The sequence below is a fragment of the Somniosus microcephalus genome, unplaced genomic scaffold (assembly GCF_052327205.1).
Source record: "Somniosus microcephalus isolate GS21.2 unplaced genomic scaffold, FLI_Smic_1.0 unresolved_chr7, whole genome shotgun sequence".
Taxonomy (NCBI): domain Eukaryota; kingdom Metazoa; phylum Chordata; class Chondrichthyes; order Squaliformes; family Somniosidae; genus Somniosus; species Somniosus microcephalus.
In genome coordinates, this window is record NW_028225185.1 from 6508237 (window position 1) to 6522482 (window position 14246).

The 14246-nt window shown below is 60.2% G+C and overlaps 1 protein-coding gene across 1 annotated transcript in view; it reads right to left on the reverse strand.

Moving 5' to 3' along the window:
* Positions 1–14246, reverse strand: part of tdrkh (tudor and KH domain containing) — a 38888-nt gene that overhangs the window by 9537 nt on the left and 15105 nt on the right. Inside the window, 6 exon segments of the mRNA XM_085978537.1 lie at positions 1506–1602; positions 4456–4488; positions 4490–4588; positions 6022–6173; positions 8373–8437; positions 12384–12556. Of these exon segments, the coding sequence (XP_085834663.1) occupies positions 1506–1602; positions 4456–4488; positions 4490–4588; positions 6022–6173; positions 8373–8437; positions 12384–12556 (619 nt within the window).

Here is a 14246-nt window from a genome sequence, read left to right on the forward strand (position 1 = left end):
GAAAGACGGCACCTCTGACAGTGCCGCGCTCCATCAGCACAGCCCCTCTGAACAGTGCAGCGCTCCCTCAGTACGGTCGGAGAGGCGGACATGAGGGAGCGCCGCACTGTCGGAGGGGCGGGTACTGAGGGAGCGCCGCACTGTCGGAGGGGCGGTACTGAGGGAGCGCCGCACTGTCGGAGGGGCGGTACTGAGGGAGCGCCGCACTGTCGGAGGGGCGGTACTGAGGGAGCGCCGCACTGTCGGAGGGGCGGTACTGAGGGAGCGCTGCACTGTCGGAGGGGCAGTACTGAGTTGGTCACTGTTGTAATGTAGGAAACACGGCAGCCAATTTGCGCACAGCAAGCTCCCACAAACAGCAATGCTTAAAAAAGTGATGCGATAAATATTGGCCACAGGGCACTGAGGAGAACTCCCCCAGTTCTTCTTCCAATAGTGGCCGTCGGATCTTTCACATCCACCCAAGAGGGCAGATGGGCCCCTCTCGTCAATTTACAAGGGAGCTGACTGGTGTCGCTCGAGGCCGCTGAAGATGTGGAAGGTGCTCTGTGAAAGACAGTCGGCTCTTTCTGTACAATCACGGCACGGCACGAACCCTTGGACACAAGATACTTTATTTTGTGGGAAAGCAAGTTGTGCGGAGGATGCAAAGAATCTCCAAAGGGATACAGACAGGCTGAGTGAGTGGGCCGGAATCTGGCAGGTGGTGTATAATGTGGGAAAGTGCAAGGTTATCCACTTTGGTCGGAAAAATAAAAAAGCAAACGATTATTTAAATGGGGAAGAGATTACAAAATGCTGAGGTACAGAGGGATCCGGGGGTCCTTGTACATGAATCACAAAAAGTTAGCATGCAGGTACAGCAAGTAATTAGGAAGGCTAATGGAATGTTGGCCTTCATTGCAAAGGGGATGGAGTATAAAAGTAGGGAAGTCCTGCTACAACTGTACAGGGCGTTGGTGAGACCACACCTGGAGTACTGCGTACAGTTTTGGTCTCCTTATTTAAGGAGGGATATACTTGCATTGGAGGCAGTTCAGAGACGATTCAATAGGTTAATTCCAGAGATGAGGGGGTTGACTTATGAGGAAAGGTTGAGCCGATACTCATTGGAGTTTAGAAGAATGTGTGGAATTCTCTACCACAGAAAGCAGTAGAGGTCAATACATTAAATATATTCAAGAAGGAGTTGGATATATTTCTTAAGGCTAAAGGGATCAAGGGATATGGGGAGAAGGCAGGGACAGGGTACTGAGTTTGGATGATCAGCCATGATCTCATTGAATGGCGGAGCGGGCTCGAGGGGCCGAATGACCTACTCCTGCTCCTATTTCTTACGTTCTTGCTGTCGTGACATTATTAAACTGGCTCCACACAGTGGAAAAAAGAGGTAAAGGATAACCCGACAGAGAGTCACCAGACAGTGTCGCCCCGCCGCGAGGCAGGTGAGAGGAGGAAAAACCGCCGGTACGCGGCTGGCCGGAGAGGTGCCTCGCGCACATTACCTGAGTGAGTCTGCCAAGACGCGGATAGTTGCTCCTCGAGACTTTTGGTACACAGTTCTGAAACCAGGCTTCCGTCCAATCCTCCAGCGACGTCATTCTAATCCCAAACAAAGGCACCGTCAGTGGGTCGCAGACCAGCTCAGGACGTACAGCACCCTGCGCTCAGTTCTGGTCTCCGTGTTATAAAAAGGATGTACAGGCACCGGAGAAAGGGCAAAAGAGATTTACTAGAATGATACCCGAACTGAGAGGTTTATAACTATCGGGAAAGATTGAACAGGCTGGGGCTCTTTTCTCTAGAAGAGAAGGCTGAGGGGTGACCTGATCGAGGTCTTTAAGATTATGAAGGGTTCGATAGGGTAGACGTAGAGAAGATGTTTCCACTTGTGGGGGAGACCAGAACTAGGGGCCGTCAATAGAAGATCGTCACTAATAAATCCAATGGGGAATTCAGGAGAAACTTCAAATCAACTTTATTGTGATTGTTAGTGCACAAGTGCAGTACAACGAAATGTAGGCTTGCGGCTCCCGAGAGTGTACAATTTGGATTAGGACACTTAAACATTTCAACATACATTTGTACATATATATTAGCATAAACATGACCATAATAAAGTGCATCGGCAGATGTGCAGGCTTTAGAGTTTATTTGTGGAGTTCAGTAGGATGACAGCCCTGGGAAAGAAGCTGTTCCTAAATCTGGTCGTACGGGTGCGAATGCATCTGTAGCGTCTCCCAGATGGCAGGAGGGCGAACAGACTGTGGCTGGGGTGGGTAGGGTCTTTGATGATGGTCCGTGCCCTCCGTAGGCAGCGTTTCTGATATATATGTTCTATGGTTGGTAGCCAGGTGCCGGTAATGCGTTGGGCAGTTTTGACTACCCGCTGCAGGGCTTTCCGGTCATGGCAGCTACAGCCGCCGTACCATACCGTGATACCCAGAGAATGGTGAGAATGTGGAACTCGCTACCACAGGGAGTGGTTGAGGCAAATAGCGTGGATGCATTTAAGGGGAAGCTGGATAAACACATGAGGGAGAAAGGAATAGAGGGATATGGTGATACGGTGAGATGAAGAGGGGTGGGAGGAGGCTGGTGTGGAGCATAAGGCTAAAGGGATCAAGGGATCTGGGGAGAAGGCAGGGACAGGGTACTGAATTTGGATGATCAGCCATGATCTCATTGAATGGCGGAGCAGGCTCGAGGGGCCGAATGGCCTACTCCTGCTCCTATCTTCTATGTTTCTATAAACACCGGCACGGACCAGTTGGGCCGAGTAGCCTGTTTCTGTGCTGTACATTCAATGTAATTCTGTGAGTTCACTTCCCTTTCGCTCCTCCTTTCTCACCAAGGCTAACCCGGCAGACACCAAGCCTAAGATCAGGGTGGTAGGATAGATAGGGGTGAGGGGAGGCCATTTGACCACTACCTTGCTCGTCCCACCCAGAGAAAGCTCCCAAACAATTCCAGAGGTTTTTGCCTCCACTTCGTCTCCACCCCACAGGTCCGTCACTCCCAGTGTCCCGACAGCATTCCTAAACCCACCACGGTCCCAGTCTGCTCCTGTGCCCTCTTGTCCTGGTTTGGAGCAGAGCAGACTTTTCAATCTACCTTTTCTATCCCGTTACTACATAGAATTTAACAGCACAGAAACAGGCCCTTCGTCTCCTGTGTGGTACCTTGTCAACGACATTCTGAAAGTCCATATACACCACATCCGCTGCATTTCCCCCATCCCCACCATATATGCCACCTCCTTAAAAAAACCAAATCTTGCATTTCTCCAGCGCCGTTCACATCCTTAGCTCGTCCCAAAGCGCTTTACAGCCAATGAATTACTATTTGAAGTGTAGTCACTGTTGTAATGTAGGAATGCGGCAGTCAATTTGTGCACAGCAAGCTCCCACAAACAGCAATGTGACAGGGCAGCGCTCCCTCAGTACCGCCCCTCCGACAGTGCGGCACTCCCTCAGTACTGCCCCTCCGACAGAGCGGCACTCACTCAGTACCGCCCCTCCGACACTGCCGGCGCTCCCTCAGTAACCCGCCCGCCTCCGACAGTGCGAGCGCTCCCTCAGTACTGCCCACTCCGACAGTGCGGCTCTCCCTCAGTACTGCGCCCCTCCGACAGTGCGGCTCTCCTCAGTACTGCCCCTCGACAGTGCGGCGCTCCCTCAGTACTGCCCCTCCGACAGTGCAGCGCTCCCTCAGTACTGCCCCTCCGACAGTGCAGCGCTCCCTCAGTACTGCCCCCTCCCGACAGTGCCGGCACTCCCTCAGTGCTGCCACCTCCGACAGTGCGGCGCTCCCTCAGTACTGCCCCTCCGACAGTGCGGCGCTCCCTCAGTAATGCCCCCTCCGACAATGCGGCGCTCCCATCAGTACCTCCGCCCCTCCGACAGTGCGGCCCTCCCTCAGTACCAGCCCGCCCTCCGACAGTGCGGCGCTCCCTCAGTACCGCCCCTCCGACAGTGCGGCGCTCCCCTCCGACAGTGCGGCGCTCCCTCAGTACCGCCCCTCCGACAGTGCGGCGCTCCCGTCAGTACTGTCCCTCCGACAGTGCGCGCGCTCCCCTCAGTACCGCCACCCCTCCGACAGTGCGGCGCTCACCCCTCCGACAGTGCGGCGCTCCCTCAGTACCGCCCCTCCGACAGTGCGGCGCTCCCCTCAGTACTGTCCCTCCAACAGTGCGGGCGCTCCCTCAGTACTGTCCCTCCGACAGTGCGGCGTTCCATCAGTACTGCCCCTCCGGCAGTGCGTGTGCTCCGTAGTACGACACAGAGTGTCGGCCTGGATTCTGTGCTCAAGTCCCAGGAGCAGGGGCTGCGGTGATCTCTCCCGATACTTCCCTCACACTACAGCTGACCTATGCCCACCCTGGTGTGTAGGAGGCGGGCACCCTTGCGACGGCCTGGAATGATTGGGCTCGGGGCTGGGGGAAGTATACTTTACCAGCAGCGTCTGGAGAGATGTCGTCGCAGTTTTTTCCGTCCGTGTCCAAGCCGTCTCCGGCCATGGCTCCCGCGGTTCGAGGACAGCTGGCCGCGTGTCCTAGCCGGATCAGCTCTTCCCCGATGTCCAGGTTCTGTGTGAAATGGGAGAGGGCAAGAGGTGAATGAAACCTTTTGAAAGCTGTCTGACGGTTCAGGGTTTAGCAGACAGTAGCGGATCCTCGATTGTAGCGCTTCCTCGATGGAGCGCTGGAGGGGGGACACTGGAAATGGCTTCAGCATCCCAGAGCTCCAGATTTAGCACAGGAGGTGGAAATCGGCAAACAAGGGGCTGACTTATGAGGAAAGGTTGAGCAGGTTGGGCCTATACTCATTGGAGTTTAGAAGAATGAGAGGTGATCTTATTGAAACATATAAGATTCTGAGGGGGCTCGACAGGGTAGATGCAGAGAGGATGTTTCCCCTCGTGGGGAAATCTAGAACTAGGGGGCATAGTTTCAGAATAAAGGGTCGCCCTTTTAGAACTGAGACGAGGAGGAATTTCTTCTCTCAGAGGGTCGTGAATCTGTGGAATTCTCTGCCCCAGAGAGCTGTGGAGGCTGGGTCATTAAATACATTTAAGGTGGAGATAGACAGATTTTTGCAAGATAAGGGAGTGAAGGGTTATGGGGAGCGGGCGGGGAAGTGGCTTTGAGCCCAAGATCAGCCATGATCTTATTGAATGGCAGAGCAGGCTCGAGGGGCCGAGTGGCCTATTCCTGCTCCTGTTTCTTATGTTATGATTCTGGGCACCGCACTTTAGGAAGGGCATGGAGGCTTTGGAGAGGGATGCAGAGGAGATTTACCAGAATGGTTCCAGAGATGAGGGACTTCAGTTGCGTGGAGAGACTGGAGAAGCTGGGATTGTTCTCCTTAGCGCAGAGAAGGGTTAAGAGGAGATTTAATAGAGGCGTTCAGAATTACAAGGGGTTTTTGATCGAGTAATAAGGAAATACTGTTTCCAGTGGCAGGAGGGTCGGTAACCAGAGGACACAGATTTATGGCGGACTGGCAAAAGAACCCGAGGCGACACGAGGGAAAACCTTCTTTACGCAGCGAGTGGTCAGGATTTGGAAAGCGCTGTCCGATCGGGTGGTGGAGGCAGATTCAATAGTAGCCTTCGAGAATTGGATAAATACCTGGAGAAAATTGCAGGGATATGGGGAAAGAGCAGAGGGGGGGGGGGGGGGACTAATGGGATTGCTCTTCGAGAGAGAGCCGGCACGGACTCGATGGGCTGAATGGCCTCCTCCTGTGCCGAACGATTCTAAGATTGCTGTCCAGTGAGCCGTGCTACAACATGCCGCATCTGTGGATATTCGGAGGACAGAATCGAGCACCACTGGGGTTCCCAGTCTAGAGTCACTCAAGGCCGATGGTCACTGGGGAGAGACACACACACACTCTGGACGGTATACAAGCCCCAGCGCCCCCCCCCCCCCCCACCCCGGTAAAGCAGCGCCGCGTATTCCAACCGCGGCCGAAGCAACGAGTTGTAGCGACCCGCGGCGGGCGGGGGCGTCCCTACCTTGTCACAGGTGCGGTCGAACAATTTCACCTGCGGCCTGGTGACGCCTCCCCTCTGCGAGTAGCTGCAGATCTTGGCCAGGAGAATCGTCCACTCGGCGCAGTAGGTGAGCGCGTCGAAACAGTTCATCGCTTCCTCCGACCACTCCTGCCCTGCAACACGCAGCACAGGCCTCGAGTTCAGGGGATTACAGAGGATGTACGGCACAGAAACCGGCCCTCCGGGTTTATGCCCCACTCGAGCCTCCACCCGTCTTTCCTCAGCTAACTCTATCAGCGTAACCCTCTATTCCCTTCTCCCTCATATGCTTGTCCAGCCTCCCCTTAAATGCATCGATACTATTTGCCTCAACCACTCCCTGTGGTAGCGAGTTCCACATTCTCACCACTCTCTGGGTAAAGAAGTTTCTCCTGAATTCCCTATTGGATTTCTTGGTGACTATCTTATATTGATGGCCTCTAGTTTTGCTCTTCCCCACAAGTGGAAATTTAAAAAAAAAATTGTTTAGGGGATGTGGGCGTCACTGGCAAGGCCCAGCATTTATTGCCCATCCCTAGTTGCCCCTTGAGAAGGTGGTGGTGAGCCGCCTTCTTGAACCGCTGCAGTCCCGTGTGGTGAAGGTGCTCCCACAGTGCTGTTAGGGAGGGAGTTCCAGGATTTTGACCCAGCGACGATGAAGGAACGGCCGATATATTTCCAAGTCGGGATGGTGTGTGTGACTTGGAGGGGAACTTGGAGGTGGTGGTGTTCCCATGCGCCTGCTGCCCTTGTCCTTCGAGGTGGAAGAGGTCGCGGGCTGATGCGGGGTCAATTGTTAATTTTAAATCAGAGATTGGTAGCTTTCTGTTAACCAGGTATTAAGGGATATGGGCCAAAGGCGGGTATATGGTGTTAGGTTGCAGATCAGCCATGATCTCATTGAACAGCGGAACAGGCTCGAGGGGCTGAATGGGCCTCCTCCTGTTCCTGTGTAACAGGCTCGAGGGGCTGAATGGGCCTCCTCCTGTTCCTGTGTAACAGGCTCGAGGGGGCTGAATGGGCCTCCTCCTGTTCCTGTGTAACAGGCTCGAGGGGCTGAATGGGCCTCCTCCTGTTCCTGTGTAACAGGCTCGAGGGGGCTGAATGGGCCTCCTCCTGTTCCTGTGTAACAGGCTCGAGGGGGCTGAATGGGCCTCCTCCTGTTCCTGTGTAACAGGCTCGAGGGGCTGAATGGGCCTCCTCCTGTTCCTGTGTAACAGGCTCGAGGGGCTGAATGGGCCTCCTCCTGTTCCTGTGTAACAGGCTCGAGGGGCTGAATGGGCCTCCTCCTGTTCCTGTGTAACAGGCTCGAGGGGGCTGAATGGGCCTCCTCCTGTTCCTGTGTAACAGGCTCGAGGGGCTGAATGGCCTCCTCCTGTTCCTGTGCAACAGGCTCGAGGGGCTGAATGGGCCTCCTCCTGTTCCTGTGTAACAGGCTCGAGGGGCTGAATGGGCCTCCTCCTGTTCCTGTGTAACAGGCTCGAGGGGCTGAATGGGCCTCCTCCTGTTCCTGTGCTATGAATTCGATGTAATATTAAGACATCCTTCAAGCTTCGCTGGGCTATATGACCACAAAATTCATCACAGCTGATCCCAGGCACCATCTCTGCACCTGCCAGCAGCACTGGACACCCGGGCGGATCTCTCTCCTCTCCAGCCCAGGCACACGGGGACTGATCGCTGTGTCCCAGCCTCTGCTCGAGCCCATAGCAGCGGACTCAAACACCGAGCGAGGGTCAGGGCAAAATCCCTCCTGGGCCGGAGGCCTCAGCTGCTCCCGAACCTATCCCGTCCTGGGCAGGCGGGCGGGGGAAGCTTCGAGCGACTCTCATGCTCAAGGTAAGGGATGTTCGTGCTGGGATACGGAACACCTTCCATGGACCCATCGCCATTAGCAGACACTCCCAAGTCAGGCATAACACAGTCAGAGGCAAAGCAAAACACCCTGAACACTGACAAAAAAAAAGTCTCGCGGCCTCTGCAGGGCATCTGCTGGAGTGGGGATAGTGCTGGAAGGTGGACCTTGTCAGTCGTGGGTAGCACTCTCACCTCTCTGAGACAGAAGGTCGTGGGTTCAAGCCCCACTCCACAGACTTGAGCATAAAAATCCAGGCTAACACTCCCAGTGCCAGTACTGAAGGGTCCCCTCGCGAGATTCAATTTTGTGCCAAATTAGGGGCAACTTTTGGGCTTTGAGACACGGCCCACTGGGACCCCGAGGTGGTACGGCCCAACTCTGATTCTAACAACGTCTGGGGTCCCATCGCCAGAGTCCCGTAACACTCCAGGCTCACCCCCCCGGAGCGAGTCGAGTGTTTGAATGGTTCACTCACCGACGGGCTGGATTCCATCGAGGCTGCAGTCCACGGCCTGGAACGGGAGGCTCAGGAAATCACTCCTAAAACCAGAGCAGGGAAACCATTACTCCATGTAAACTCCTTCACTGCGGGACTTCCTGGCGCCACGCAGAGAATGGGAGTGAAACAGAGAGCGGGAGCGCCAGAGAGAGCGGGCGCGCCAGAGAGAGCGAGAGAGCGGGCGCGCCAGAGAGAGAGAGAGAGAGAGAGAGAGCGGGCGCGCCAGAGAGAGCGAGCGGGAGTGCCAGAGAGAGAGAGCGAGCGCGCCAGAGAGAGAGAGAGAGAGAGAGAGAGAGAGCGGGCGCGCCAGAGAGAGAGAGAGAGAGCGGGCGCGCCAGAGAGAGAGAGAGAGAGAGAGAGAGAGCGGGCGCGCCAGAGAGAGAGAGAGAGCGGGGCGCGCCAGAGAGAGAGAGAGAGCGGGCGCGCCAGAGAGAGAGAGAGAGCGGGCGCGCCAGAGAGAGAGAGCGGGCGCGCCAGAGAGAGAGAGCGGGCGCGCCAGAGAGAGAGAGCGGGCGCGCCAGAGAGAGCGAGCGGGCGCGCCAGAGAGAGCGAGCGGGCGCGCCAGAGAGAGCGAGCGGGCGCGCCAGAGAGAGCGAGCGGGCGCGCCAGAGAGAGCGAGCGGGCGCGCCAGAGAGAGCGAGCGGGCGCGCCAGAGAGAGCGAGCGGGCGCGCCAGAGAGAGCGAGCGGGCGCGCCAGAGAGAGCGAGCGGGCGCGCCAGAGAGAGAGAGCGGGCGCGCCAGAGAGAGAGAGCGGGCGCGCCAGAGAGAGAGAGCGGGCGCGCCAGAGAGAGAGAGCGGGGCGCGCCAGAGAGAGAGAGCGGGCGCGCCAGAGAGAGAGAGCGGGCGTGCCAGAGAGAGAGAGCGGGCGCGCCAGAGAGAGAGAGCGGGCGCGCCAGAGAGAGAGAGCGGGCGCGCCAGAGAGAGAGAGCGGGCGCGCCAGAGAGAGAGCGGGCGCGCCAGAGAGAGAGAGAGCGGGCGCGCCAGAGAGAGAGAGAGCGGGCGCGCCAGAGAGAGAGAGAGCGGGCGCGCCAGGGAGAGAGAGAGAGAGCGGGCGCGCCAGGGAGAGAGAGAGAGCGGGCGCGCCAGGGAGAGAGAGAGAGCGGGCGCGCCAGGGAGAGAGAGAGAGCGGGCGCGCCAGGGAGAGAGAGAGAGCGGGCGCGCCAGGGAGAGAGAGAGAGCGGGCGCGCCAGGGAGAGAGAGAGAGCGGGCGCGCCAGGGAGAGAGAGAGAGAGAGCGGGCGCGCCAGGGAGAGAGAGAGAGAGAGCGGGCGCGCCAGGGAGAGAGAGAGAGCGGGCGCGCCAGGGAGAGAGAGAGAGAGCGGGCGCGCCAGGGAGAGAGAGAGAGAGCGGGCGCGCCAGGGAGAGAGAGAGAGAGCGGGCGCGCCAGGGAGAGAGAGAGAGAGCGGGCGCGCCAGGGAGAGAGAGAGAGAGCGGGCGCGCCAGAGAGAGAGAGAGAGAGAGCGGGGCGCGCCAGAGAGAGAGAGAGAGAGCGGGCGCGCCAGAGAGAGAGAGAGAGAAATAGAGAGAGAGAGCCAGAGAGAGCGAGCGAGCGCGCCAGAGCGAGCGAGCCAGAGAGAGCGAGCCAGAGAGAGCGAGCGAGCGAGCCAGAGAGAGCGAGCGAGCGCGCCAGAGAGAGCGAGCGAGCGCGCCAGAGAGAGCGAGCGAGCGCGCCAGAGAGAGCGAGCGAGCGCGCCAGAGAGAGCGAGCGAGCGCGCCAGAGAGAGCGAGCGAGCGCGCCAGAGAGAGCGAGCGAGCGCGCCAGAGAGAGCGAGCGAGCGCGCCAGAGAGAGCGAGCGAGCGCGCCAGAGAGAGCGAGCGAGCGCGCCAGAGAGAGCGAGCGAGCGCGCCAGAGAGAGCGAGCGAGCGCGCCAGAGAGAGCGAGCGAGCGCGCCAGAGAGAGCGAGCGAGCGCGCCAGAGAGAGCGAGCGAGCGCGCCAGAGAGCGAGCGAGCGCGCCAGAGAGCGAGCGAGCGCGCCAGAGAGAGCGAGCGAGCGCGCCAGAGAGAGCGAGCGAGCGCGCCAGAGAGCGAGCGAGCGCGCCAGAGAGAGCGAGCGAGCGCGCCAGAGAGCGAGCGAGCGCGCCAGAGAGAGCGAGCGAGCGCGCCAGAGAGCGAGCGAGCGCGCCAGAGAGAGCGAGCGAGCGCGCCAGAGAGAGCGAGCGAGCGCGCCAGAGAGAGCGAGCGAGCGCGCCAGAGAGAGCGAGCGAGCGCGCCAGAGAGCGAGCGAGCGCGCCAGAGAGCGAGCGAGCGCGCCAGAGAGCGAGCGAGCGCGCCAGAGAGAGCGAGCGAGCGCGCCAGAGAGAGCGAGCGAGCGCGCCAGAGAGAGCGAGCGAGCGCGCCAGAGAGAGCGAGCGAGCGCGCCAGAGAGAGCGAGCGAGCGCGCCAGAGAGAGCGAGCGAGCGCGCCAGAGAGAGCGAGCGCGCCAGAGAGAGCGAGCGCGCCAGAGAGAGCGAGCGCGCCAGAGAGAGCGAGCGAGCGCGCCAGAGAGAGCGAGCGCGCCAGAGAGAGCGAGCGCGCCAGAGAGCGAGCGAGCGCGCCAGAGAGCGAGCGAGCGCGCCAGAGAGAGCGAGCGAGCGCGCCAGAGAGAGCGAGCGAGCGCGCCAGAGAGAGCGCGAGCGCGCCAGAGAGCGCGAGCGAGCGCGCCAGAGAGAGCGAGCGCGCCAGAGAGAGAGCGAGCGCGCCAGAGAGAGAGAGCGAGCGCGCCAGAGAGAGAGAGCGAGCGCGCCAGAGAGAGAGAGCGAGCGCGCCAGAGAGAGAGAGCGAGCGCGCCAGAGAGAGAGAGCGAGCGCGCCAGAGAGAGAGAGCGAGCGCGCCAGAGAGAGCGAGCGAGCGCGCCAGAGAGAGCGAGCGAGCGCGCCAGAGAGAGCGAGCGAGCGCGCCAGAGAGCGAGCGAGCGCGCCAGAGAGAGCGAGCGAGCGCGCCAGAGAGAGCGAGCGAGCGCGCCAGAGAGCGAGCGAGCGCGCCAGAGAGAGCGAGCGAGCGCGCCAGAGCGAGCGAGCGCGCCAGAGAGCGAGCGAGCGCGCCAGAGAGCGAGCGAGCGCGCCAGAGAGAGCGAGCGAGCGCGCCAGAGAGAGCGAGCGAGCGCGCCAGAGAGAGCGAGCGAGCGCGCCAGAGAGAGCGAGCGCGCCAGAGAGAGCGAGCGCGCCAGAGAGAGCGAGCGCGCCAGAGAGAGCGAGCGAGCGCGCCAGAGAGAGCGAGCGCGCCAGAGAGAGCGAGCGCGCCAGAGAGCGAGCGAGCGCGCCAGAGAGAGCGAGCGAGCGCGCCAGAGAGAGCGAGCGAGCGCGCCAGAGAGCGAGCGAGCGCGCCAGAGAGAGCGCGAGCGCGCCAGAGAGCGCGAGCGAGCGCGCCAGAGAGAGCGAGCGCGCCAGAGAGAGCGAGCGCGCCAGAGAGAGAGAGCGAGCGCGCCAGAGAGAGAGAGCGAGCGCGCCAGAGAGAGAGAGCGAGCGCGCCAGAGAGAGAGAGCGAGCGCGCCAGAGAGAGAGAGCGAGCGCGCCAGAGAGAGAGAGCGAGCGCGCCAGAGAGAGAGAGCGAGCGCGCCAGAGAGAGAGAGCGAGCGCGCCAGAGAGAGAGAGCGAGCGCGCCAGAGAGAGAAAGCAACATTTTTTTCTGCCTTATCATTTGAAAGTCGGCACCTCTGACAGTGCAGCACTCCCCCAGTCCTGCACTGGACTGTCAGCCAGTCAGGGTAGCGGGACCACCTTTAAACTGGCCCAAAATAAACCCGCAACGTTCTCGGCAAGAATATTGCTTTTTAAACCCGCCGATCGGTGGAAGCAGTGGGACAGGTTGTCTTGAGCCTGTCACTGGGCAAGGAGGTGCGTAGGTAGGTGGGGGAGCCTGGCCACTTTCAGGGGAGGAGATAAGTCATGGTTCGCTCTTCCGATTAAGTGCAGAACGGTCCCACTGGAGGGAGGGAGAAACGGAGGCGCTAACCCCCAGCATGGCTCAGCCCCTCTGGGACTGAAGGGGAGCGGGGAACGTCATACCCACCGCAGGATCCGCAGCGTCCCGATCGGAACCTCCGCGCTGTCTCCGTAGTCCACGTAGTAGAGGTCTGCGTTGCCGCTCTCCAGGAAGCCCAGCACTCGCGCCCGGTACCAGAAGCTGCCGCCCTGGAACAGAGCCGCCACGATGTCGCCCAGCTTCGGGGCAAAGTCCTCGCCCTGCCGACATTCGGGAAGGAAAGGGTTAATCAGATGGGGAGAGAGAGAGAGAGAACAAAAAGGAGACAGAGAGAGAAAAAGAAAATAAATCTCGTGTTTCTCCAGCGCCTTTCACCACCTCAGGACGTCCCAAAGCGCTTTACAGCCAATGAAGTACTTTTTTTTGAAGTGTGGTCACTGTTGTAATGTAGGAAACGCAGCAGCCAATTTGCACTCAGCAAGATCCCACAAACAGCAATGTGATAATGACCGGATCATTTTTTTTTTTAGTGATGTTGGCTGAGGAATAAATATTGGCCCCAGGACACCGGAGAGAACTCCCCCCTGCTCCTCTTCCAATAGTGACTGTGGGATCTTTTACGTCCACCTGAGAGGGCAGAAGGGACCTCGGTTTAACGTCACATCGGAAAGACGGCACCTCCGACAGAGCGGCGCTCCCTCAGTACCGCCCCTCCGACACTCCCTCAGTACTGCCCCTCCGACAGTGCGGCGCTCCCTCAGTACTGCCCCTCCGACAGTGCGGCGCTCCCTCAGTACTGCCCCTCCGACAGTGCGGTGCTCCCTCAGTACCGCCCCTCCGACAGTGCGGCGCTCCCTCAGTACTGCCCCTCCGACAGTGCGGCACTCCCTCAGTACTGCCGCTCCGACAGTGCGGCGCTCCCTCAGTACTGCCCCTCCGACAGTGCGGCGCTCCCTCAGTACTGCCCCTCCGACAGTGCGGTGCTCCCTCAGTACCGCCCCTCCGACAGTGCGGCGCTCCCTCAGTACTGCCCCTCCGACAGTGCGGCGCTCCCTCAGTACTGCCCCTCCGACAGTGCGGCGCTCCCTCAGTACTGCCGCTCCGACAGTGCGGCGCTCCCTCAGTACTGCCCCTCCGACAGTGCGGCGCTCCCTCAGTACTGCCCCTCCGACAGTGCGGTGCTCCCTCAGTACTGCCCCTCCCACAGTGTAGCATTCCCTCAGTACTGCCCCTCCGACAGTGCGGCGCTCCCTCAGTACTGCCCCTCCGACAGTGCGGCGCTCCCTCAGTACTGCCCCTCCGACAGTGCGGCGCTCCCTCAGTACCGCCCCTCCGACAGTGCGGCGCTCCCTCAGTACCGCCCCTCCGACAGTGCGGCGCTCCCTCAGTACTGCCCCTCCAACAGTGCGGCGCTCCCTCAGTACTGCCCCTCCGACAGTGCGGCGCTCCCTCAGTACTGCCCCTCCGACAGTGCGGCGCTCCCTCAGTACCGCCCCTCCGACAGTGCGGCGCTCCCTCAGTACCGCCCCTCCGACAGTGCGGCGCTCCCTCAGTACCGCCCCTCCGACAGTGCGGCGCTCCCTCAGTACCGCCCCTCCGACAGTGCGGCGCTCCCTCAGTACCACCCCTCCGACAGTGCGGCGCTCCCTCAGTACCGCCCCTCCGACAGTGCGGCGCTCCCTCAGTACCGCCCCTCCGACAGTGCGGCGCTCCCTCAGTACCGCCCCTCTGACAGTGCGGCGCTCCCTCAGTACCGCCCCTCCGACAGTGCGGCGCTCCCTCAGTACCGCCCCTCCGACAGTGCGGCGCTCCCTCAGTACCACCCCTCCGACAGTGCGGCGCTCCCTCAGTACCGCCCCTCCGACAGTGCGGCGCTCCCTCAGTACTGCCGCTCCGACAGTGCGGCGCTCCCTCAGTACAGCCCCTCCGACAGTGCGGCGCTCCCTCAGT